General features: G+C 33.4%; 4 protein-coding genes and 1 pseudogene across 5 annotated transcripts; 3 read left to right on the plus strand and 2 right to left on the minus strand.

Moving 5' to 3' along the window:
- Positions 1–128: 128 nt before the first annotated feature.
- Positions 129–2,879, minus strand: LOC105108889 (uncharacterized). Its single transcript, XM_011003390.1, has 3 exons — positions 2,359–2,879; positions 1,272–1,459; positions 129–849 (listed from the first exon to the last, which is right to left on the minus strand). The coding sequence occupies exons 1-3, from the start codon at positions 2,578–2,580 to the stop codon at positions 405–407; spliced, it is 855 nt and encodes a 284-aa protein (XP_011001692.1). The 5' UTR covers positions 2,581–2,879; the 3' UTR covers positions 129–404.
- Positions 2,880–3,636: 757 nt separating this feature from the next.
- Positions 3,637–4,371, minus strand: LOC105108875 (uncharacterized). 2 transcript variants are annotated; one of them, XM_011003378.1, is made up of 2 exons: positions 4,227–4,371; positions 3,637–4,010 (listed from the first exon to the last, which is right to left on the minus strand). In XM_011003378.1, the coding sequence occupies exons 1-2, from the start codon at positions 4,256–4,258 to the stop codon at positions 3,731–3,733; spliced, it is 312 nt and encodes a 103-aa protein (XP_011001680.1). In that variant the 5' UTR covers positions 4,259–4,371; the 3' UTR covers positions 3,637–3,730. The 2 variants fall into 2 exon arrangements, with proteins under 2 accessions (XP_011001680.1, XP_011001673.1); XM_011003371.1 differs by having other exon boundaries at positions 3,637–4,019.
- A 2,801-nt stretch (positions 4,372–7,172) lies between these two features.
- Positions 7,173–11,278, plus strand: LOC105108870 (probable prolyl 4-hydroxylase 9). The gene is made up of 8 exons (XM_011003356.1): positions 7,173–7,390; positions 7,482–7,595; positions 8,080–8,237; positions 8,352–8,454; positions 9,754–9,849; positions 10,213–10,278; positions 10,369–10,488; positions 11,032–11,278. Exons 1-8 carry the CDS (start codon positions 7,280–7,282, stop codon positions 11,122–11,124), a joined length of 861 nt encoding a protein of 286 aa, XP_011001658.1. The 5' UTR covers positions 7,173–7,279; the 3' UTR covers positions 11,125–11,278.
- A 68-nt stretch (positions 11,279–11,346) lies between these two features.
- LOC105108863 (myosin-2 heavy chain-like protein) lies at positions 11,347–15,895 on the plus strand. The gene is made up of 6 exons (XM_011003344.1): positions 11,347–11,423; positions 12,701–12,841; positions 13,345–13,503; positions 13,618–13,790; positions 13,872–15,621; positions 15,708–15,895. Exons 1-6 carry the CDS (start codon positions 11,406–11,408, stop codon positions 15,762–15,764), a joined length of 2,298 nt encoding a protein of 765 aa, XP_011001646.1. The 5' UTR covers positions 11,347–11,405; the 3' UTR covers positions 15,765–15,895.
- Positions 15,896–19,273: 3,378 nt separating this feature from the next.
- LOC105108899 (somatic embryogenesis receptor kinase 1-like) lies at positions 19,274–24,960 on the plus strand (annotated as a pseudogene).
- The last annotated feature ends 37 nt before the right edge of the window (positions 24,961–24,997 follow it).

Here is a 24,997-nt window from a genome sequence, read left to right on the forward strand (position 1 = left end):
CGTTTTGTAATAACATGAAAAGTCTTCAAAACAGGTCTTGTGTATCATTCTCATTATATCTCCCTTTGATACAACAAAGAAAAACTATACATGAGAGTATTGGAAAACTAAAAATGACAGCGAATTGAAAATTTGAAATCAAGGAATATTACTCAGCATCATCTGGTATAAACGAAACTCCAAACAGAAAATATTAAGTGGGGATTAAGGACTCTAGGCTGAGTTAATTTCGTGTTTTACAACAAAACCAAGTATGACATGAACACCACACGAAACCAAACAAAGATGAAACAACATTAATGAAATTCAGTCAAGATATAAACTTTGAACTAGGAGACTACAATGTTAGAGAATCTGCAGAGGAAGAAACATAAAACCTTCTCAGAAGGACTTCATGTTCATTCTCAGTCATTAGTTACAACTACATCTCTTCGACAATATGGGCAGTCACCGCAAGTCCGGACCCAAGGATCCAAGCAAGCAGAGTGGAATCTATGCTCACATGGCAACCGAATAAGTTCATCTCCTTCTGTGAAACTCTCAAGACATATACTACAATCCCATGACACCTGAGATACACCCCCTTCGATACCCTTCTCTACGCTGCTAAATACCTCTGATTGCAAACAGTGAAGGGCATCTTGAGTTAGACCAGGTGGTTTCTTCTTGTGTGATTCCTGCATGGTGTGAAGTCTTTCTGTTTGAAGGGTTGAGTCATCAGAAGGAGAACCTCCAGCAAACAACCCTGTAGGAATGTCAGTTCCCCAGTCCCCTGCATCAACAACCCTCAATTCATCTCCAAGCGTATACTCCCTGTTATAGAAGCCAAGAGAAGCCCGGCCACTTTGCCTGAATGAAGCCAAAATAAACAGGTCCGTACCTTAAGTTAATTCCATGACCAATGCTTCAGAGATAACAAAGCATGCTTGCATTAGCAAAGAAAACTGTGTCATTGTGTTTCTCCTGAATATAGCCTAGATCTGCATTCTTATGGTAACATATGTGACATAGATGCAGTCATCTCCACGCAATAATAAGACAAGCAGTAATGCTAGTAGTGGGGGGCATATGAAATGGGACCAAAAGCAGCAGCCATAACTATCAAGAATTTAACAGCATGGACATATGACGGTACAGCATGAACATGTGACAAATGCCAAAGGTTACCATCATTAATATTGATGGCTGCCAATTTGTGATGGGTCCAAGTACCACGATGTATGCATAACTCTGTGCATTATATAGGGAATTCAACAGGGTATCTAAATCACCTGTTTCCAGAAAGTGACACTCCTCTTAACCTTTCGAGAAGCCTTGCCCTTGCAAGTAGCACAGCTCCAGGAAGTCTGTCATTTACAGTCACTCTTGGCTGGCTTGTGCTGCTTAGAGTTTCAGTGCTGTTATTGTTGCTTGGTACAAATTGACTGGTACTTTGATCAAGTCGAGCTGAGGCACGTTCCTGTGCAAGCCAAATGCAATAAAACAATAAGCGGGGCATAAAGAAGATCATAAAGTGGCATTGCAAAACTGAGAGTTGGTAAATAACAATTGCAATAATGCAAAAAAAAAAAAGCCCTATGGTTCGCCAAACAAGTGAAAAGCATAAAGTTCAATTAAGAAACCAGACACAATTGAGCAATGAAAACAAACAGCAGGAAATATTAGCGAAAGAGTAAACATACAAATTACACACCTTTATCAATCCAATTGATTTTAATATTAGGTACGCATATTTGAGACTAGATAAGAATACACACACGTTAGCCAAATGGAATGGTCCAATGTCGAGGTGCAGCGCAACAACATACAAAATACACACCTTTATCAGTTCATAATTAAGATATCTGGCAGAATGCTTCCCATTCGACAGATTACGAGTGAAGCATAAAACGTTGGACAACCATGAAACAACCAAAAACTCAAATCTTTCAAAAGATGATGTCTAGCAAGCTAGCTGGTATGGATTAATTACAATCTATACGCAAGCTGTTTCACGGAATCTTACATTCTTATTTATATTAAAATCACCTCATTCCTCAATTAAAGCCAATGATCCAATTGACCTCCTAATTTGGCCTGAAATTTATGTGATTTCCATAACAGATTTCGATGAATCCAGACGACCGTCAGTAAATTTATTCTCTAGTGAATATAAATCAAAAGAAACTTCAACTTAAATATCCACTTAAAACAAATTTACCAATTTTTTGTAGCTTTCTATAGCAAATTTTTTTGCTTATTGCATTATTTACGACCGCTAAAGAATTATTACAATTTTAAATCAAGTAATTAAAGCAATAAAACAATTAAAGATATAGTTTTTGAAGACTCAAATTCCAATATATGCAAGTTTCTTACAGAGAGAAACGATAAGCGCTGGCAGGGGTGCCGCACGTGAGGAGATCTGCGAAGAGGATCACAGCCGTCTAAATCATGACGGTGATTATGATTATTGTGATGGCGGCGATTGTAATTTTGGTAAAAAATACGGTCAGAAACAGAAGGTTCGAGCCCTAGATCGGTACTGGCTCGGCTCACTCGCGACCTTCTTTTATAAAACAACTCCGATGCGCTCGTCATGCACCACGGAACTCACAATCCGGTTTATTTGTTGCCACAATGGCAGCGTAAGAAGAAAAGGAAAAAAAATGGAGATAAAGACAGGTGAAATTTTTAGCGAGGTTTCAAAGAAATAATGAAAGTTTGAGGAGGAGGGTTCGCTGAAACGCGGAAGATGTTTTCCTTGACGAGTGAGTCTGTGAGAAGGTTAGGAAGTTTGCTTGCTTCGAAGAAATGCAGATAGCAGTGCAGAGCAGCAAGCAGGAGATAAAACGACTGTGAAATTGTTTTTTTTATATATATATAGAATTCTAGGTTGTGAAATAACCCATCTCATACACGCCCTCAAGTTAGATAGTCGGTGAATAATATTTTTATATTATTTTTTAATATTTTAAAAATTATTTATATTTTAAGTAGATTTTTAATATGAATATTTTATTAACAAGATTTTAATATTATATTAAAAAAATTAGAAAATTTTAGAGGTTGAGGTTGCGAGATTGCGGTGTCTTGGAGAAACTAATAAAATTTCGAAGATTGGTGACTCGTTCGTCAGTTTCTAAATTGGTTGGGGACTGATTGGTAGTTTCCCTCGAAGCTTTTCATTTTCTTTGTTATCTGATGGAGACACTTGAAATGAAGGATTTCGATTTGAGACAAGGTATGGGGTTTAGAAACGAGTAATTTGAGAAAGGGTTGGCTTGCCTCAGAGAATAAGTTCCTTGCTTTGCCCTGCCATAATTATCCACGCACACTTTCGTCGGCAGTTGCCACTGGTGACTACAGCATCAGCAACATTCGCATACCAGCCAAGAAATGTGGCCATACCAAGTTACCAGCTAAACACTTAGCATGCTCAGTGTTGAGGATTTCTTCCCCTGCATTGTGAACAGCTATAGCCCTGTGAGTAATCACGAAGTATGCTGCTGCAGAATCATCCATTGATTAATGTGAATATTGCATGTGTGTAGCAACAACAGAACCATCTCGGAAAAGGAAAAGGACTGCGTAAATGTCTTGGACTTGTGTTACTAATTACTGGCATATGTAGGCAAGTAATTATATTCTACCATTCAGGGCCACGACAACTTTAATCATTTATTTCCTAAGTTTTCATCTCGATCGTGGTTATCAGGAAACTGGAACGAAGCCTTGTTAACCAACTCAATTAATAAAGATTGGTAAACAAGCAAGGATCATGGGGTGTGTCAGGGTCTGGTTTCTCAACACCATCAACATTCCTTAGCCAATAAGTCTGATTTAATGAAGCTGCTTTCTCTGGTACATCGTCCATCACCCACTCATGGCCTTTTGGGACATAAATCCCTGTGCGAGGATGAGGTGCCCAATCCTCCATCTTGCTTTCTTTGATCGAGTTCCTTGATTTTTTCGGCTGATACACAGATGGAGGACTGCTAAAATGGCACTGGAGTGCTGGCCTGGTTTTCCTGCACGAGCTGTCATACCTAGAATCAATATCAGGGCCAAATTAGCAAACACATAAACATATCCACTGCTAACTGACAAAAATCACTAGAAATGCAAGAATTGAAGCTCATTTGCAAAAGAATACTGACTACGCGTTTAGTAAAACTCTAGTTAACTTCAGGTCAGAGGAGAACCCGCAATCACAAGTAATTATTACAGGAAGCTAGTAACATTACCTAAGCATTAGCATCTTTGTTTTTGAAATCATAGTTCTAGCTAGCCGCGAGACTGATGACAAGGTACAGAAGCTTATTATAACTAGGTTGTTATATTGCTGTGAGGCTCTAGGTTAAAGGTTTGAAGGTTTGAAGGTCCTTTATATAATAGTGATGCTACGCAACCATCGAAACCGATGGAATGTCACCATGGAAATACAAGCAGATAAAATCTTAGTGGTGTTCTATCAAAATCTATGGAGGAATAAGTTCTTTGTGTACTCTGGTAGAGAAGGTTGGCCATTGGTACACAAAAAATAGGGGTGCGTGATACAAATCTGTGGCTCTAAAATCATCACTGTTCATGGTTGCTTAAATAATGATTCGATGGGTATCAAGTGGGTGTGATTGTGATATAATAATCAGGGGCGAGAGAAAAACTGATAAAGTGATTGAATTGAGAAAACTAAAAAAAATAATTAAGAAAAAAAACTGGTTAAATTAATTAGAATTTTTTTAAAAAAAATTAATTTGGTTTGATTTTAATTTTATATTGTTCGAACCGGTAAACCCAAACCAAACTTAACCGATTCTAATAAAAAATACTATACATGGAAAAAAAATTGATATCCATAAGAATATATTACAAGTTGGCATAACTGAAAAATACTAGTATATTACTAACGGTTTAAAGTAGGTTAATATTTTTTAAAAAATATAAAATAATATTAAAAATATTTAGTAATTATACTAAAACTAAACTTCTGATATCCATTAATTATAAGCTCGAATCTATTAAATTTAATTATATATTTTAGTTGTTAAAAAAAAAAAATACAAATACAAATAATTAATTATACACACGCTACATCATATAAAAAAAATATAGTTATACATCCAATAAGACGACATATTACTATATCTGATCATTAAAAAATATTATACATGTCTTTTTAATAATGTAAGCACTACTTGCTAAAAAAAAGAAATGTCTCATAAAAAATAAAAAAAATAATTATTTTAACATTAAAAATATCTCTTAATTTATAATAATTTTATATGACATTTTTGTTATGATATTACAAATATTACTAATATATCAAGTGATATGGATACATTATATCTAAGATTATATGAAAGGCCTTACAAGTATATTGTGGATCAATTTGCAACTTTTTTTTTTTCAAAATTTCAATTGATTATATTATTGGGGATTGTGTTACTAATTAAACTGTGCTACTCCGAACAATATGTGATTTTATCTTCAAACAGAATATCTATAAATAAAAAGTGAATAACAAAAAAATCAAACTGACCTTTGAGATCTCAGATTTGGATTTATTATCTTATGCAAGTACATATCTGAACCACCACAAACCTCACGACATGTTTTATAAGCTAATTCAATACTCTTTGTGCTGAAACCATTATCTACATAGATCAAAACAATCATGCATTAGAAAAAAAAATCAAAAATGTCTTATTATCAACAACAACTGACATGTTGATGAAAAACCCAAAATTATCTATTAAAATTTATATCTTTTACTTGGCTCAGAATAACATCATCCATATTTCAAGATCTTAATTTATAAATAAAATAAAAATTGATAATTTAAAATCATAAAAAAAGAAACTATATATTAGAGAATAATATAAATTATATTCTACCATCTCACTTAATAATTTTAACATGATATCACAGTTTTGATAATCAAGTTATGAGTTTTAATCTCATTCTTTTTATTTATTTGATAAAAATTAAAGTATAAAATAAATTTATATAAATTTTAAATTTATTTGAAAAAATATATTAAAAATAATATAAATTATATTTTAAAATTTTATTTAATAATTTAAACTATTATATTATATTATGTTTAAATGACTATTTAACACTTTATAAATGATTTATATAATACTAATTTTCAGGGAGAGTATAACTTTATAAAGTGACGATAAAAACAAAGAAGGATTTCTTGTTGACCAAAAGGATAGAAAGCGAAGAAAAGATGTCATTCTGTCGGGTGATTAAGATAAGATAAAAGGTAGATTACAATTTTTATTATGGTTGTAGTTATTAGTTTTTAAAATATTTTTTTGTTTAAAAATATATTAAAATAATAATTTTTTATTATTTTTTAAAATTTATTATTAACACTAATGGAATAAAATGGTTTGAAAATATAAAAAATAATTTTAAAATATAAAATAAACCAAGTGAACATCATTTTCATTGACAACTATGGTCATGTGGGCCATGACTCCACAAGTTTGGATAATCGAATGGCAAATCAAATTCAAAGAAAACCAAAAATCCAACGTGGAACTTCACTTGCACTAATTTTTGTTGCCTCGTCAGATTACACTTACACTTCCCATTGCGTGTTTAATTAAATTTTATTTCCTGCAGTGGCCACCTGTTTCCCGCCCCCGTGACGTCAAAGCCAAGGAAAGAAAAGAAAAAAAACCCTCCTTTCCCGCCATTAACGCCAAAAAACAAAACCCGCAATCAATCCCAAAAATCACTTTTATTTTATTTATCACATGTTTAATTTAATTTAATTTATAAATAAATTTCAATTTAATTTATAACTTATTATATTTTTTATATTTAAAATAAAATACTAAAAAGTATTTTTATTTAATTTTATATAAAATATCAATGTTTTGAAAAATATAAATAAATCTATTTCATATTAATTATCTACTGAAAAGACTTGAAAATTAAAATTTGTTAAAAAAATATTCAACCATCATCCACACACATTACCAAAAAAAAAAAAACCCATTAATTATGAGCAAAATTAAAAAAAAAACTAATAAGAAAAATGGAACAACAAAAAAAAAACAATTATATTTTAATAAGAATTGATGCAAATAAACGTTTTTCAAAGAGACAATAATATCTTACTTTTGCATTTTTATATATATTAAATTCGGAATTTAAATTAATATTCTTAATAAATTCTAAATACAAAAGTTCATGTAACTCTTTCAATTATTCCAGAAAAAAACTGTTTCATTTTTCAAGATCGACGGAACACAACCCAAAACAACAACAAGACTCATCAATGAAAATCAAAACGAAGCGATCAAAACGAAAACTGGGGTTACCAGCTGCAATTATTCTTTGTTCTTTGTTCTTTCTTGCCGGTTTCTACAGTTCCATTTTCTTCCCCCACGTGAGTGCCTCTCTCTCTGCGTGCGTTGATTTTGTGCTTTAACTAATTACTCTGATCAGAGGGTGATTATTGTTTAGTTATGGTTTTGCAGGATGTACCTGTTACTATACCGAGGTTAAGAATGCTTGAAGTAGCTGAAGGGGATCATGATACGAAGCCGCATGGGCTTACTGGAGAAGCTTCTGTTGAATCCATTCCTTTTCAGGTAATTCAAGTTTGATAAGTTTTTGGGTGAGTGTTAGAATGGGGATTTATTGGAGAGTTGGACTTAAAGTCAAGTTAGGTTACTGGAGTTTGATGTGAGATAGATTTGTGGTAGTTTTCATTGGATCATAGTTTTTTGGTAAATTGTTTAGAAGTCTTAGCTTGATTAATTCCCATAAAGGAAATTAATTTTAGTTTTGTTTATCGAAATGACGGCAAATAAGATTATTAAAATGAAAATAACGAACTGTAGAATGATTTATGGCACTTTGGAGATGGTGTTGGTGGGTAAGAAATAAAACAGAAAATGATGCACTGAAAGGAAAAGAAGAGTTTCAATCTTGTAAATAAACCAATGTTTTTGTGAGAGAGGGAATGGATAGGCTGTAATTTTATTTTATTTTTCTGCTGATGTAGAAATGCTTTGAATGATGTAAATCTGTTATTCTAATTTGTTTGCGCATCTTTTTTATACATGGTTTCAGGTATTAAGTTGGAAACCAAGAGCACTTTATTTTCCGAAGTTTGCGACTCCTGAACAATGCGAAAGCATAATTAAAATGGTTGAGTCTAAATTAAAACCATCTACACTAGCTTTGCGAAAGGGAGAAACTGCTGAGAGTACCAAAGGAACTAGAACAAGGTAAATCATTTCTTTTTCATTTCCTTTTTATGTGCAATGCACCATGTCCTTATCTTACAACTCTTTAGTCAATGGACTTTTCATCCCTTTTGACATTAGAACTCATGAAAACAGTTCAGGATCATTTGTTAGTGGATCAGAAGATGAAACTGGGACCTTGGACTTCATCGAGAAGAAAATTGCAAAGGCTACAATGATCCCGCAATCCCATGGAGAGGTATTTTCTTGCTGCAATAATGTCCTTTTTTTTTTTGGCTTTTATTTGGGGCTGGAATTCATAGGATTGTGATAATAATTATGTAATAGGTAGTATACTACTTTTCATATCCATGTGTTTACTTGTTTCTCTTTCTTTTAGTAAAGCTAAAGGCAATAACTTACATTCAAATATGACTCAATCAACAGTTGTTAATACTTGATGACATTATGTAACCTAATGTTCCAGATTATAGAATCTGATGGATCACTGACTCTCTTTTGTTCTGATTTTTTGTTTTATAAAAAAAACACTGTAGCAACTTTCTAAATATTTGTTCTTCAAGAGAACCAGGTATTCTCCTGCTTTTTTTTTAAATGACACTTGTTTATGAGCAACACACATACAAGTTGTTTGGTATCATGCTCATGGGGCTTTGATAACTAAATCAAGCACACTGGTAAAAGTTAGAGGAAAAAAAACTGCTACAATTTAGATGTTCACTACTAGCAGATTAAATGGTTAAAATAACTGTTAACAATGTTAAGGATGCATATGAGAAAAGCGGAGAGAGTTTCAAATGATACCACAACTTACCTCTGAGAGAGACTGTTTTAGCAGGTCAGTTATCTTTCAACATGCCACAAACTTGAAAATACTAAGGAAAACCGAGAAACTGACAGAAAAGACTAGCTTTTATTAACACCTGTTTTAGCTAGTCACTTGCTCACCTTTCTTTCTGATGACTTAATTGATTGACCCAATTAAGCCCTGTTTCCATGGCACTTGCTCGCTATTTTATTTCAGAAATGGTTCAAGGCTATAAGCAATCTAGATTTGTCTTATGGTTTCAGAAAAGTAGGGAGCCTGATTCCAGAATCTGCAACTCAACATGATTATGAACTCCTTCTCTAGTTTCCCTGTAGTCTTTTAGTTGAAAAGGGAAAGTTGGAGATAATGAGCAACCATGTTTTGGTTAGATTTATATAGTCAATTAACAGTTACCTTGATGGTCCAAAATAAAGTCTAATGCTTTTGAAATGCTAGCTAATGCATGTGAAATCTGATCCCTCTACTTTTGCTTTTCCTCCTAGATGTGCTCCCTGGAGCCCAGGCTGGCATCTCTGATATTTTGGATGTGTGATGTTAGAATAACATCTTATATTTTCTCGTGAGCATGATTTGATCTTTTTCAGTTAATAATTCTTATCTAATCAAGTATTTGATATCATGTCCCCTTGCATTTAAAATTTGAAAATAATTAACCTTTCTTTACAGGTCATTTCTATGTTTGTCTGAGTGGATATCACCCTGTTGCAGGCATTTAATATCTTGCGTTATGAAATCGGGCAGAAGTATGATTCGCATTATGATGTGTTTAACCCAGACGAATATGGTCCACAGTCAAGCCAAAGGGTACATAACAAGCACCTCCATAGCATCTTGAATGTTACCACTCCCTCGCCACTACGTGTAGAATGCTGTACTAAATTGGCAGTTCATAAAGTCAGATCACTTTCTTGCATGCCATCATTTTCTGTCCATGCCTTTCCTTTCTAGTTGTCATTTCAGTCGTTCTAGCATGGCATCATACCCAAAATCATATTTGAAGCTTTTTTTATATTGTTCTCAATTGCTTACAAGGTATTTACTTCACAGCATGTTATATTGTTCTCAAAGATTGTTGTTTTCTTAAAATTAAACATGTGATCTTGCAGTAACTGTGAAAGTGTTATGCAATAAATATTATAAATTTGTGATTGATTCACCATCTTGCAGGCTGCTTCTTTCTTGCTGTATCTGTCTAATGTGGAAGAAGGTGGAGAAACCATGTTCCCCTTCGAGGTATTTGATCAAATTCTGTGTCTTTTTGCTGCTTTATGATTTGAATCATTTTCATACTGATAGTAACCACCCTACTGGTTCGATTTATAGAATGGCTCTGGAGTAAGTCCTGGTTTTGATTACAAACAATGTGTCGGTTTGAAAGTGAAGCCTCGGCAAGGTGATGGGCTTCTATTTTACTCATTGTTTCCAAATGGCACAATTGATCCGGTAATTTTTTATTTGTCAGATCATTTTCACCCCACAATCATACATGCACAACTATGCATTTTACTTGTTATGTTGACATGTTTAAGTATGCAACTTAAAGAGTTTTCCAATAAATTGGTCCATGAAAGGTGGTTAAATGGTGATGCTAAGCATAGTGTCAAACCCATAACGTTTTTGAAGCCGTTCTTTATATAACTCTGCATTCTACTTCTTGTTATGTTAGGATAGAGAATATAGTAGAATACCTCCTCACTTGAATGGTGTTTTGTTATTCTATTTTCAAGGTCGTTTTGGGTGTACCATGTTGAACCAAATCGCATTCTTGTCATTCTGCATGCCCACCTTAGCTGGATGATTTGCGCCGCATGATTTTCCCCTCTTTAGTTCATTTTATTCTGAAGGAATTAGTATGCGGGAATGGTCGTAGAGCATTAGCCATGGTTTTTGGAAATTTTTATTTCTCAATCTATAATGACTAGTTTAGCTAGTGGTACTCCAGTTTCTGCATGTGATTTCTCACCCTTGTGCGCTACGCTTTTGCAGACATCTCTTCACGGAAGCTGTCCAGTCATCAAAGGGGTGAAATGGGTGGCAACAAAGTGGATTAGAGATCAAATATGGACAACGGATGAATAGATATTATTAACCTGCGATTCCTCATCTGTCGCAGTCGTTGTATCACCTTTGTGGAAACACTATCAATTTCATCACTCAGTATGGACAATTTCATGTACTCTGGCGCGCGGAGGTTAGTTTACAAGTGAAAAATGAAGATATTTTTATCGGTGCATTATTCTACCACACTGGAAGACTTCTATATTTCTCTGGTTATCATGTCAAAAGAAATGCAAAAACAAGAAGAGCCAGACAAAACTCAAGTTGTTTTGTGTGCACATACCAGAAAAAGAGGGGTGAGAATGCTGCAAGCAGACGAGGTATATATTTTCTATTTTTACATGCTATAATTGGCAAGGTTAAGACACCTGGACTATCAAAAAGTGATAGTCAGCGCACAAAACCTCTTATCTATATATATTAAAAGGTGGACAACCCTTTATTAAAAAAAAAAAGAAGAAGAAGATGTAGGCAATATATTATTTGTAACCGAAGTTTCCAATGATTGGAGGGTCACCGAAAAAATTGGGTTAGGGTATTTTGTGCTACAAAATAGATTTTTAATTGATTTTAATTCAAAACACCTAAAACATATTCTAGAAACTTGATAAACTTAAAATCAATTTAAATTCAAAAACCTTCTCGATCTCAAATCTTTCATCTCATTCAATGAAAATGCCAAAAAAACACCATAGTGAAGCCTCATCACCTAATAAAATCTTTTAACATTAAAATCAATATTTTTCATGGCCAAAATCAAAATTAGTTCAAAACTTTGCTCTCTTCAACTCAAATTTAGTGATTCTTTTTTGTCTCTCTCATACTATGAACTATAAAAAAAAATAAAAATTGGATCAACTTTAATTTTTCGAACACCACATGGATCAAAAAGTTAGAAATAGCAAATTAGAAGGACCAAGAGTGAACTTTGCACACAATGTTACCTATTTTTCATGTTTTTTCACACTTTGATCCTCCATTTTACTATTATGTCCTTTCTTAAAAAGTTAGAGCCAATTGACCATTAATTTGGCTATAAAAGATTTGGGGAAAAATCAATAATTACAATGAAAAAAAAATCATTGTGACAATTCAGAATGAATTGCGAGAGGGTGCACAGTGCATTTGGCATAGTAATTTTTTCACACCATTTAGTTTTTTCTATAATAATAGTGCTAATTTTATTGAATTTATTTTTAAAAAATCATTTTCTAAAAAGTATTATACACACGAGATAATACAAAACGTATGATCTCGTGTCGGGCTACAAGTAAGTAACCATTAGCGTCAACATACTCCAAATACACCAGATAATTACTCAAATCCAGATTTAATTAAAACTAGCCGTTAGAGACCACCAACCTCCAGCCGTAACGGCTACTTTTATTTCTTTATGTTTTTTGAAAAAAACGATTTACATTAGCATAATTTATTGTTCATAAAATCACATCCCCTAAAAAATAAACAACTTTCTTCTTTCATTTCCATCTCTCAAGACCCAAAATATCTCCTAACTAACAAGCATAAGACTGACAATTAAATTCTTTTTAATATTTTTTAATTTACATTTTTCAAGAGATTTAATTGTACAATTCAGCAATCAATGGATCTTGGGTGCTTAGATATGGGATGCATATCTGTATTAGACAAGCAAAGCAGCGACAGTATTGTTCTTGATCCTGTTAACAAGGAATGTGATTCGCGGGAGAAGGTTTCTACGGGTTCTAAGCTCGGGAAGGTAAATCCTTTTCGTTTTTGTTGTTTTTCAAGATTAGGGTTCTTGGATTTTCTTGTTTATCTGTATTGAATTTTAATTTAAATGGAATCGAGGAAGAAGAGAATTTGGTCTTGCTTCTTGTTGTTTCGATTTCTTTTCTTGATGTTTAAAAGAAAGTTGGAATTGATTGGAATTCTAGAAACTCTAACATTAATCAAAGAATGTTGCGATTTGTTTAATTCTTTCTTGGATAAAAATTCAACTTATAAACAAAAACTAAAGTACTGGAATTCACTAGTGTCTCTCCTTGTGTTCTTTGATCCAATGGCCAGTACCAAGTTTTAATTGATAAGTTAATGGTTCACCATTTCATCAATACATTTGTTGTAATTTAGGGCAGCAGCAGCATGTTTGGCTATATATATATATATATTATTTAATGGTGGATGGTTTTCTTATTCTGATAATTGAAATTTGTGGACGTTAATTGTGATGTTTTCATTTCACGTTCTTGAATATTGCAGAATAAATCGCCAAAAGGGACTGGCCAATCAGCATTGAATTCTCTAAGCAAATTTACATCCCAGATTAAGAAGCCTTCTCATCGTAAGAATTCTCCTATCAACTGGTTCCCACGCAAGAAGGGGGACTCCTACTTGCAGAGGAAAATCAAAATGCTGCAGGTTGGTTGCGTCATGTGCTTACTTTATTTTCTCCTATCCCCACCCCCGGAAAAAAAAAAACAAACGGTCGACACGCATCTTTTTTTATGACAACTGATTTGTATATTGGACCAGGAATTGGATGGAATGAATATGACTCTTGATGAGGCGCTTGGTGATTCAAACCCACATTATTCTAGAGTCTTGAGAGAGAAAATTGAAGCAAGAGAGGCTGCAAACAAAGCGGTGGAGGCTCGAAAAGCTGCACTGGTGGAAGCATCTTGGTGTCGGATACTAAAAGCTGCCAGGTAAACTTTTCAGTACCGGGAGGATTTGAAATATTGTGAGGTTTTCCATTCTTGCACCGAGCTTATTGGTTAGTATTTCAGGATCCAGAATAAAGAAGCAGAAGAACTGCTGCTTGAAGCGGAGAAAAATGCAGCCGAAGCTTTTGAAGCTGCAAAAGCTATGGAAGTAATCATGTTCGATATACCAAATTGTCCTCGGATGCCTTGTCAAGTTCAAAAATCTACTGTTAATGTAGGGGGATCTACTGCTCATACGGTCACAGCATCTTTTGCAACTGTATTTGAGGTAGATAAACAAGTAGCTGCAGCGGTCAAAACTGCATTCACCAAGCTTGCAAACTGTCCTACTTTTAACAAAGAAGAATTCAAAGATCTACTGCGAAAAATCAGTCAGAATCCAGATATGGATGATGGTAATTCTGAATTTTCAGAGTGTGAATCAGAGTCTGGGTCAGAATTTGAACTGATATCTAAAGACGTGGATTGTAAGTTTCCCAGTCCTGGGACAAGAATCAGTAAATATAAGAGAAGACAGTCTTTGGACAAGTTGGATACGATCAAGCTTGTGGATGTGATGCTTGAGAGGCTGAGATGTTTGAATGAAGACGAACTTTCTTCTTTGGCAACTATCGTTGCTACATGCGGTTTAAATGCTGCCTTGGCAGAAGTAGAAAACAGTAAGGTGCATGATGCAGTCTTTGCTGCTGATTATACATCTAGTCAAGCACTTAACCTTCCCCGAAGAATGTCTTCTGTTGGTTCAGGAACAATGAGAAGGAACGAGTCTCGGTTGGGACTCCCAAGTCTAGACAAGTTCTTGGTCAAGCACATGTCAAAACTTGAAAGAGAGGTGCAAGAAGCTAAGGATAGGAGGAGGAATGAACTCAAAGCTGGGAATCAAGGGAATACGGATAAAACTGGTGACGGAAAGGTCAATATAGATGGTAAGAAGACTTCTTCTAAGAGCATTCCTGATCTCGGAAGTATACTTATGAAGCATTCCTCAAAGTTAGAAAAGGAGATTGCAGAAGCAAAGAAGCATTCAAGAAAAAGTTTTGAAATTATTTCAAAGAAACCGGTCAGTGACTTAACTACATCCGAGGGCATTTCTGACCTGGGAAGTATATTGATTAAGCATCCGTCAAAGCTTGAAAAGGAAGTTCTAGAGATGAGAAAAAACTCAGGAAAAACATTTGACATGGATGGCATGGACCTTGGAGGAGCAATTAATGGTCAAAGAAAAGATGTTCCAGAAGTACCAAGCCTGGATAAGTTTCTGGTAAAACATGTTTCAAGACTAGAAAAAGAGGTTCAGGAAGCAAAGAACAGAAAGAAAAATGAATCAGTTGAGAAAGGCAGACTAGAGAAGGAAAATATGGACTTGAATAAAGAAGAGAATTTACTGGAAAGAGAGAGAACGCAAGCATTGTCATCGGGAAGCAACTGTGGAAATTACAGGCACCAAAACAAATATGGAGGAAATGTTACTGCAGGTTGTGAGGGCCTGGACAGAGTTCTGGTCAAGCGTGTCTCTAGACTAGAGAAAGAGAAAATGGCATCGAGTCTAAACCAAGAAGAGATGAATGTGAAAAGAAATGGCAGAAAAGTGCTTACGCAGACAAATGAAGGTGATTTGGACCAAATTTTGGTTAAACAAAAATCAAGGCTCGAAAGAGAGAAGATGGCTTCTGCTCAGCAATCTGGAGAAGTGCCAGCTAGGCTCTCTGTATCTCGTAGAGAAGCAAGAGAGAGAGAGTTGCAAGAAGCATGGGGAGGCTTCAGTTTAGGAAACTCCATTCGCCCACATCTCTCCAAACTTGAAAAGGAAAAGGCAAGTTCTCACAATTTTTTTAGCCTATACTATTCTGGGATTTTTTCCCAGTCTTGTTCAAAATGTTTGGTTCTTCCGTGTTTCAGGCGGCTTGGATTAAAGCTGAAGAGGAGGCAAGAAGGCAAGCCACGGAGGAAGTGTAAATTCTTTCAGCCATATCCCAAATGCTTGCTGGCAGATTCTCTCTTGAATCGTAGTACCACATTGTTGTACTGTGTAGCTTCATTATATTAACATGAGGATTCAACTCCGATTCCTCATCTTGTTTTTCTTATTGGTCTTAGAAAACCTTCCGAATTTGCTGCACTACATTTCATTCCACCAGGAAAAGTAAAAAATTTAATTTTAAAGAATAAAATTATTAAAAAAATAAAGATAAAATTTAATTAAGAAAAACACAAGAAGGGTGAAATCTAAAAACAAAATAAAATAATCACAAAAAAATAACAATTAATAGAATGAGAATTATAATTGAAAAATTAAAAATAAAATTGAAAAATATTTGTAATTTGATAAATTATTTATAAATTAAAAAAATAACAGGAGGTGAAATAAAAAAAAACTATAAATTGCTATATGAATTAATTGAAATTCAAAAACAAATGTCATGAAAAGGATTAAAAAAATTAGAAAACATCAACTTAAAAAAAAAATATGCAAACTCGAATGAAGCTTCTAAACCTGAACTAATATTTAAAACTCAACTCATAACATTTTAGATCAGGTTCAATTAAAAAGTTTAATTTTTAATAAATTTAATTTTAAATGATAAAATTGATGAAACCATTATAAATAAAAGAACTTGCTAAGAAAAAAAAACAACAACAAAAAATGAGAACAAAATTTATCAGGAAAAAATGTTAGGAGGATGAAATTTAAAAAACAAATTAAAAAGATCACAGACAACATAAATAGCAATTAGCATAATGAGAACTATATTTAAAAGATTAAAACATCACAAGGGTAAAATTAAAAAATAATAGGAAGATAAATTAAATTGAAAAATATTTATAATTTGATGAATTATTTATAAATTAAAAAATAATAGGGAGATAAATTGAAAAAAAATTGCAATGGGTAACTCAACAAAAGACAAACCAAAAAAATAAAAAAACAATATCATAAGAAATAAAAAAAAACATCATCTTAAAAAAAAAAATCAGACAAACCTTCCAAACCATGTTCAATCTTAAAAATTCATAACTTATAAAATTTTAGATCTGTATTAAATCAAAATGCTCAATGATTAATAAATTTAATTTTAAATGATAAAATCGATAAAAAATATTATTAAAAAAGCATGTAAAAACAAAAAAAATTATAAATATACACCCTATGCAATGCATTTTGCGTACACCTATGCAAAGCATATACCTATTACACTTCATTGGGCACATGCTTATGCAGGACAGGGTGTACGGTTACCGCTCTCGTAAGCTCGAATTGTCATATTTGAGTTTAAGATATTTGGATCTAAACAATATATTTGAATTTACTTTTATCTTTAATGGACTTAGCATCTTATCCAAAATCAATATTAGCCAAAGAATTTTTTCTTGATTTCATATGGATTCCTTAATATTTTATATTAATACAATATATATTATTTTAAGTAAAATATAACTCAAAATATCACAATAGTAAAATTATATTTTAGTCATTTTCTTCGTAAAAAAATAAAATTCATGAGTTATAAATACATCATGAATCTTTCAAGTTAAAGTTTTCACAATCTCTTCATTGTTAACATTTATAACATATATATTTTTATAGTTTATGTATCTAAAATATCATTGTATTTTTTCTCTCTACAAAGTTATTGACTTTACCATCATATAGCCCTCACATTTATCAAAATATATATTTTACATGTATCTATTATCTGTCACCTGACTTATTAGATATTACCTGTTATTACTATAACTATCAATCATTTTAATTTGTCAAGCACTAACTACTATTGTCATAGTTATCGATCACTTACCTTATCAAGCATAATCTAATATCATTTATTAATCTTTAAACTTTTTATATCAGGTCATATATATTTTAACTATACAAAATATATTATATTATTTAAATTAAGAAATAAATCAATTATTTAATATATCAGTTTTATTTTAAATTTTAAAACTCCTGAGAAACAAAAACAAATAAACTATAAAAATCTAGTGTAATTGACTCAAAACAAAAAAGAAAAAAAGATGTGAAGAATGGTAAATAGACAACAATCAACGACATCAAAATGAGCAGTAGCAAGGCAGCGCATTACATGCCTACGCATACAGATAGATGGAGAGAATTAGAGGAAAAGAGACGAGAGAGAGATCAATCGCGTTCAACAGTGCAATCAATTACAGCTATTGGTGCACTTGAGGTCTTAGCAAGTGATGAATGAGATTTGTTCTTTTTTATGTATTCGGGTTCAAATTTTATTGTGTATATCTATCATCTTCGTAGTGTTTTATATGTTTATTGGGCTTGTAGGATATTCAATAAGCTATGGAATTAGTCGTGATGCGCGCAAATTGTCCCGAACACTCATATAAATAAAAAAAAAATTACAGCTCTTGGTGAGGTGAACAATTGTGCCGAAGCTCTAAAAAACCATGCCGATGCTGAGAGAGAGACAAAACAAAGCGGTTGGGAGATGAGAAAAATCACAGGAGACGGAAAACAGAGGACAACCACCAGTCCAGTTGCCGCAAACATTCTGTTTGCAAGAATTTGTGAGAGAGTGAAGGTAGAACACAATCCTGATTTATTTTTATTTTTTTAATTATTTAATTTCAATATTAAAGTTAATGTTTTTTTTTTCCTTTCCTGTTAATGGGCTAGTATTTCTTTCGGTCGAATTTCACGTCAAAAACTAAATTAATTTCTTAGATATGATTTACAACAGATTACTTCTCATGCTTATAAAATTGGAAATTAAAATTAAAAAATATATATCTAATTTCGGCGAAGGGAAAATTATAAAAGAAATTAGAAACAAACTCCAATTCCTTAAAATTGGAAAATAAATAAAGAAACAAAAATCACTACAAACAAAAAGGCACTTATGGTAGCCACCGGCAGCGTCCTGCAGCTCGTTTTTTTTTTCTTCATTTTATTAAAATAATATTCTTTTTATTTTTTAAAATTTATTTTTAAGGTAAATACATCAAAATAATAAAGAAAATTAATTAAGAATAAAAAAATCAAAATTTTTAAAATATTTTTGAAATATAAATATAAAAGATAGCTTCCTCTACTTGTGATGTTGATTTAAATTTAATTGAATGGATACCCATATGAAAATGCAAGTTAAATAATGAATATTAACAAATTTAATTCAAAATTTGCTACAAACTCCGTCTAAAATATATAATTTATATATTTTTTAATTTGAATATATATAAGATATGCATATATTTAATAAAAATTATATTTAAATATACCAATTATTTTTTATTTATATTAATTAATTAATTAATTTAAAATATTTAAAGTTTGATTAACATGGTATAAATATTTAAATTATTTACTTGGGAATCATAAATCATAAGTAAAATATAAATATAATAGACAGCCGATCACCCGTACGTTGACATCCTATTGATACCTTGTTCATATTTATTTGTTTCTAGAGTCTTCTTCTTTTCCTTAGCAAAGCCAGTGCTGTCCCTTCTTGCTCTGCGTTCTAATTTCCACCACGCAACCAGAAATTCAATAAAGATTTCTCCCTGATTCCGATATCAAATCACCATGGGAGGAGGAAACGGTCAGAAATCAAAAATGGCCCGTGAGAGGAACATGGAGAAGCAAAAAGCTGCGAAGGGTATTCTTTATATATATCTTGTACTTCATATAATTTCTCCAAATTTTGGTTCTTTTCTTGGAAATTTACGGATCTAAGTGGTATTGTTTTTATTTTCTATTGAATTTTGTTGAGTTATTTTAATTTGATTTCTTGTGTGTATAGGAAGCCAGCTTGAGTCTAACAAGAAAGCTATGTCTATCCAGGTAGTCTCTTTGCATGCTTTTGCTTTTAAATTTTGATATCATACGTATGCTATATCTCCCCTTGTTTTGCGTCTCTCTTGTCTTCTTTTATACTAACATATCTTGTTAGTATAATTTTATAGTCATTTGACAGATTTTTTTTAATCTTTTAATCTGGATTTTAATTTGATTGGATTTTTAGCTATAGCAGTTAGTGAGGTTTGCAATAAGTAACTAGATCATCCGTGTGAGAATGTTAGGAACTTGTTTCTTCGATGCTTTGGCCTGAAATTCTGCATTAGCTGTGATTTTCTCTTAAAGCTTCTCTCTTTGTTTTAAGCCTGCTCAGAGTTTCTCCCGTTGTGCTTCTGGTTATAGAATTACTTTTCATTGGCCCTTTTAATAATTCTGCCGCATTTTCATGTATGTGGGTGATTCGGATGTGTGTCCGACGCCATCCTATGGGAATGAATAAACTGTGGATCTCTTCATTACATGTTTCAGAGATGTATTGGAATTAAAGATTATTAAGTCTAATGGATTTTCCTTGAGATTATATTGAGTTTTCTTTATTTTCTCTCCTGTGTTGCAAACATTAGAATCCCCTTTCTCTAGTTCAGAGTGGAGAATGTCTTGAGACTTGTGGCGAGTTTGGACCTGGATATTTTCTCAATTACTGCTCTTTGCAGAAGCTGGATTTTCATTTTGCACTGATTTATTATAGAGATCCATGACGCTTCTCGGTATACAATTAGTAATGTGAACAGTGAGAACATTTCATAGTCCGTGAACATTAAACCATTTCTGCATTTTAGGTTTCCCAGTACGAGGTTCTTGATTCTGATTTATGATGGGTAGTTTTTCCATGTTTCTTGGTCATTTTCTTAGGATATACCTATCTAGTGCCTGCTGTAAACTTGTATTTCATTGGCTCCGTTATATTTGTTTTTTAGTTTTCTTATCAATATTCTTTGTGAAGTCGACATTTTTATTCAGTCCTTTACAAGGTTGTGACTTGATCTCTTGTTGCTGTCTTACTCGACACCGGTGCTGGTATTGATCCGGTGGATCATGGATACTGAATGCAGTGCAAGGTGTGCATGCAGACATTCATATGCACCACAACAGAGGTGAAGTGCCGGGAGCATGCTGAAGCAAAGCACCCTAAGTCTGATGTGTATGCTTGTTTCCCGCATCTTAAAAAATGATGCTGGAAGTGCAAAACAAGAACTTGCATACTGAAATCGATCGTAGAATACTACTTATTATCTACCTTGCTACTTTTCGAACATTTTCATGATCATGCAAGCTATCCATTCAGTTCAATGTTCATGATCTGCCTTGTGGATTTTAGATGCCAAACTTAGTTGTCTCCCTGATGAGCATCCCCTGTAGTCTGAGACGGGATTGTACATGCTGATGGTTCTATATTTCTTTTTCTTTCTTTTTTTGAATTCTATTATGTGTAGAGGAGCCAAGATAGCGGTCCCTGTGAGTGCAATATAGCTTTCTTAAGGCTAGTATAATTAGAGTATGGGGAGAAAGAACTATTGCACTAATGAAAGGGTAAGTGACAAGTTGCCGATGAGCGATATAGCTTTTAACGTAGTAATGGTTTAAGGTAAAACCGTCAGCACTCGAAAAAAATGTTGATGGCACTTAAAAGTCATCTCCGACTCTGGTTTCTAACAAGATGTTGGCGGCGCTCGAATTCTTTTTTTAACCCCCAGTGTATCAAAACAATAAAAAAATAAATTTTAAACTAAAAAATAAATTATTGTAAAAATATAATTAGATCATAAAACCAAAGAGGTTATATGGATCAGGTTTTAAATGATATTTCACTAAATTTTGAATTTTTTTCATATATATATATATATATATATATATTGTGATATACTAATATTAAAAATATATTTTTTAAAATAAAAAAATATATTATTTTTATATATTTTTTAATAAAAAATATTATAAAAAATAATTACTTTCAAGCTTCAAACACTATTTAAAATTACCTTTTTTTTTATTAATCAAATTTAATCATATCAATCTATTTATTAGTCAAAATCAAATCGATCTATTTAAAATAAAATCATAATTAATTCACCCGAATTTAATAAATATGCATCGTCGTCGTCGCGGTCGTTGTCTTGGTTTGAACTTTTACTGATTCTGGGTCCGTCTGACGTGGAATAAAATGTTAAAGGGCTTCAGCCGTACATCTCGTTCTTCCTTCCCATAATGCCCTCTAACCCCTTCAATTCAACGCTTGAAAGCTGAGATGGTCTTTTACGTTTCGTTTACATCACTATAGTTCCCGGTTGGCAGGCTTCAAAGTTGAAACTTCAAAGTCATCAATGCTTGCGCAGTGGAACCCGCACATTGAACGCGCGAAAGACCCAAAACACAGCCAATGACTAAAACACCCAACACTCCTCCACTCCCATTGGCTCTCTCTCTTTCCACTTGCACCTGCACTGTCTTCTCGCTGCTGTGCGGTGTGGTGCAGTAACAGCAACCAGTCTTTCTTTCAAGGTTGAAACAGTGTCCGAAAATGAACCCACTTTTGTAGCGTTTCTTCTTCTTCTTCCACTCAATGATTTGACTTGACTCGCTTTTTATTAATTAGCCACCATCTCTCTCTCTGTCTCTCTGTCTCTCCTCTCTGGTTTTCTTGTTTCTTCGAACTCCTCCTTCACTGTAGTTACCCTCTCAAAAAATGGCTCGCCTTTACCTTGTATCTATTTTTCTTTCCCTTCTTCTCTCCATTCCCCGCTCCCTCTCCACCAACTCTGAAGGTACTACTACTCATCAACTTCACTCCGTTTTTGGGTTTCAAAGTTTACCTTTTTGCTGCGCTAGCAAGATCATTATTTTGTTTTTTGTGTGTATTTTGGCATGAAAAGGAGTGTTGTGATAGGTTTTAAGATTCGGGTTCGGGTTATTTTGTTTAAAATTTGTACTATTTGATTTTGGTTTTGTTGGCAAGAAAACATGTGGTTGGGTTTGCTGGTTTCTGAATTTGTTGTTTCGTGACTTTTGTTTGTTTTGGGGGTTTCAGGAAATGCTTTGCAAGCTTTAAGAAGTAGGCTTTCCGATCCAACCAATGCGTTGCAGAGTTGGGACCCAGCTCTTGTCAATCCCTGCACCTGGTTCCATGTCACTTGCGATTCCAACAATCATGTTACCCGCTTGTAACTTCTCATCTCTCCCTCTCTCTCACTCTTTCATTTTAATTTTTAGATTTGTTGTAATTCTTATTCAGAATCATGTATATTTTTTAATTTGCAATAAAATATTATATCGTTCCGTTTCTCACTATTTTTTCGTTGTTGAATTTCAGGGATTTGGGTAATTCTAATATTTCTGGAACTTTGGGACCAGAGCTTGGACAACTCAAGCATCTAAAGTACTTGTATGTCATTTTGTCCCCTAGCTTTAATTTTCAAGGACTGCATCTTGTTACCTGTCATGATGTGAAAACAGAAAACAGAAGAAAGTTAGACCTTGAATTACATCCCGTTTGTGTTCTGATTTTTCTTTTTTCTTTAAAGGAAATAAATATAAATTCATCTTGCATTTAATATTTTTTTTTGAACGAGACCTCGTAGAGTTCAGGCTTTTGTTTCATCAGAAGAATTTAGTGAAGAATTTTACAAGCAATTCTAAGATCATATATCATTTTATTAACTGCACTGTGAATAAGCTGCTGTATGTCTTATTCATATGATTATATAAAGTAATTGAGTTGTGAAATTCTTGAATGCCTGCAGGGAGCTTTATAGGAATGATATAGGAGGGAAAATTCCCAAGGAGTTGGGTAATTTGAAAAATCTTGTTAGCATGGATATGTATGGCAACAAGTTTGAAGGAGAAATACCTAAATCTTTTGCCAATTTGAAGTCTCTCGTATTCCTGTAAGCATTTTCCCTTCAATTGGCCAAAGCAAATTGAACATACACAACTCAGTAATTACTTCAATTTTGGAACTTTAATTTGGTCGAATTGATGGTACAGTCGACTAAACAACAACAAGCTATCAGGATCTATTCCAAGGGAGCTCGCAACTCTTAAGAACCTCAAAGTTTTGTAAGTAGAGAACAAGAAGAAGTTTTAAATTCCAAGTTAATAGTTATGGAGCTTGTTTATATTAGTTTTCTAATTTTGTCATGTTTTCCTTTTGGTTGCAGTGATGTTTCTAACAACGATCTCTGTGGAACAATTCCTGTTGATGGCCCCTTCTCCTCGTTTCCTATGGAAAGGTATCTTGATCATGTGAACTTACATTCTCGCTTGTAGTTTTCTTGAATCATTATGACATGGAAGCTACTTCCTCGTCATTTGCTAAATTTCTTATGGCCATTTGCATATCTGAAATGAAACTGTTAGTCTCCCTAAAAATCCCATATAGCGAGTACACCGAGAAGCTAGACCCTGAAAGGAAGAACTTCAATGGTGTGACCTTAAGAACCTGTTACCTGTGTGAATCAGTGTCGAACGTGTGACTGGCATGTGGCATTTATGAACTCACCTCACATAATTACTCTGCCCCAATAGTGAAAACTAGGAAATCCTCAATCATCTCAATCATGTAGCATTCATTCTGTAGGCTTGTTTGGGAAAGTGCCCCTTTTTATCTCCTGATCTCCACTCTAGCTACCAGCACTGCTTGCATCAGTCACATGGAGATGCAAGTACACCAGCAAGTGGATTTGTGCAACTCCTGAACAATACAAATACTATGTCGCATGCTAGGTATCGATAATTTGAATGAATTGTTGCAAACACGACAAATATGGAATGCATGTTTTCTTATACATAAATTTATTTGAATGAATTGTTGCAAACACGACAAATATGGAATGCATGTTTTCATATACATAAATTTATCGTACATCACCTGTATTGGAAACAATTAACTCGTTTCATAATGCATGCACGAAGCATGATATGGCTCTGTTATAGTTTATTTTCGTAGTGAGTTTTACTTGGTTAATTTTTTGTTGGCCTGTTTCAGTTTCGCAAACAACAGGCTTAATGGACCTGAGCTGAAGGGACTGGTGCCTTATGATTTCGGATGCTGAAGACTGCAACCTTGAAACTTATCTGAGATAATTTAGTGCCCCATTACGATACGTAGTTAACAATGACAATGGCACATTGTTGATGTCAGGAAAGTTGATCGGGTACGCAAATAAAATGGTTTTATGAGATCTGCAGTTGGCCATAGACTCTTAGCGAACCTTCTCCAATAATTGTACCGGTGGACAGGGTACTCTCGTTATCAATATGTAAAACTGAGCAACGAATTAGATTGCTGCGCAACATTTGCTATAAATTTGCTCTGTTTTAGCACCCTGTTTTTTCCTCCAATTTTTTTATGTTATTATTG

This window comes from Populus euphratica, unplaced genomic scaffold (assembly GCF_000495115.2).
Source record: "Populus euphratica unplaced genomic scaffold, PopEup_1.0 scaffold3.1, whole genome shotgun sequence".
Taxonomy (NCBI): domain Eukaryota; kingdom Viridiplantae; phylum Streptophyta; class Magnoliopsida; order Malpighiales; family Salicaceae; genus Populus; species Populus euphratica.

Coding starts and splice junctions, on each gene's coding strand:
- LOC105108875 (XM_011003371.1), bottom strand. CDS start 4,258: ATGATTTCAAAAACAAAGATGCTAATGCTTAG. Junction 4,020..4,226: donor ACAAAGATGCTAATGCTTAG/GTAATGTTACTA, acceptor TAGGTATGACAG/CTCGTGCAGGAAAACCAGGC.
- LOC105108889 (XM_011003390.1), bottom strand. CDS start 2,580: ATGACGAGCGCATCGGAGTTGTTTTATAAAAGAAGGTCGCGAGTGAGC. Junction 1,460..2,358: donor AGCGCTTATCGTTTCTCTCT/GTAAGAAACTTG, acceptor TGGCTTGCACAG/GAACGTGCCTCAGCTCGACT. Junction 850..1,271: donor GTGTCACTTTCTGGAAACAG/GTGATTTAGATA, acceptor GGCTTCATTCAG/GCAAAGTGGCCGGGCTTCTC.
- LOC105108870 (XM_011003356.1), top strand. CDS start 7,280: ATGAAAATCAAAACGAAGCGATCAAAACGAAAACTGGGGTTACCAGCT. Junction 9,850..10,212: donor GTCCACAGTCAAGCCAAAGG/GTACATAACAAG, acceptor ACCATCTTGCAG/GCTGCTTCTTTCTTGCTGTA. Junction 10,279..10,368: donor AAACCATGTTCCCCTTCGAG/GTATTTGATCAA, acceptor TTCGATTTATAG/AATGGCTCTGGAGTAAGTCC.
- LOC105108863 (XM_011003344.1), top strand. Junction 12,842..13,344: donor CGGGTTCTAAGCTCGGGAAG/GTAAATCCTTTT, acceptor TGAATATTGCAG/AATAAATCGCCAAAAGGGAC. Junction 15,622..15,707: donor CCAAACTTGAAAAGGAAAAG/GCAAGTTCTCAC, acceptor TCCGTGTTTCAG/GCGGCTTGGATTAAAGCTGA.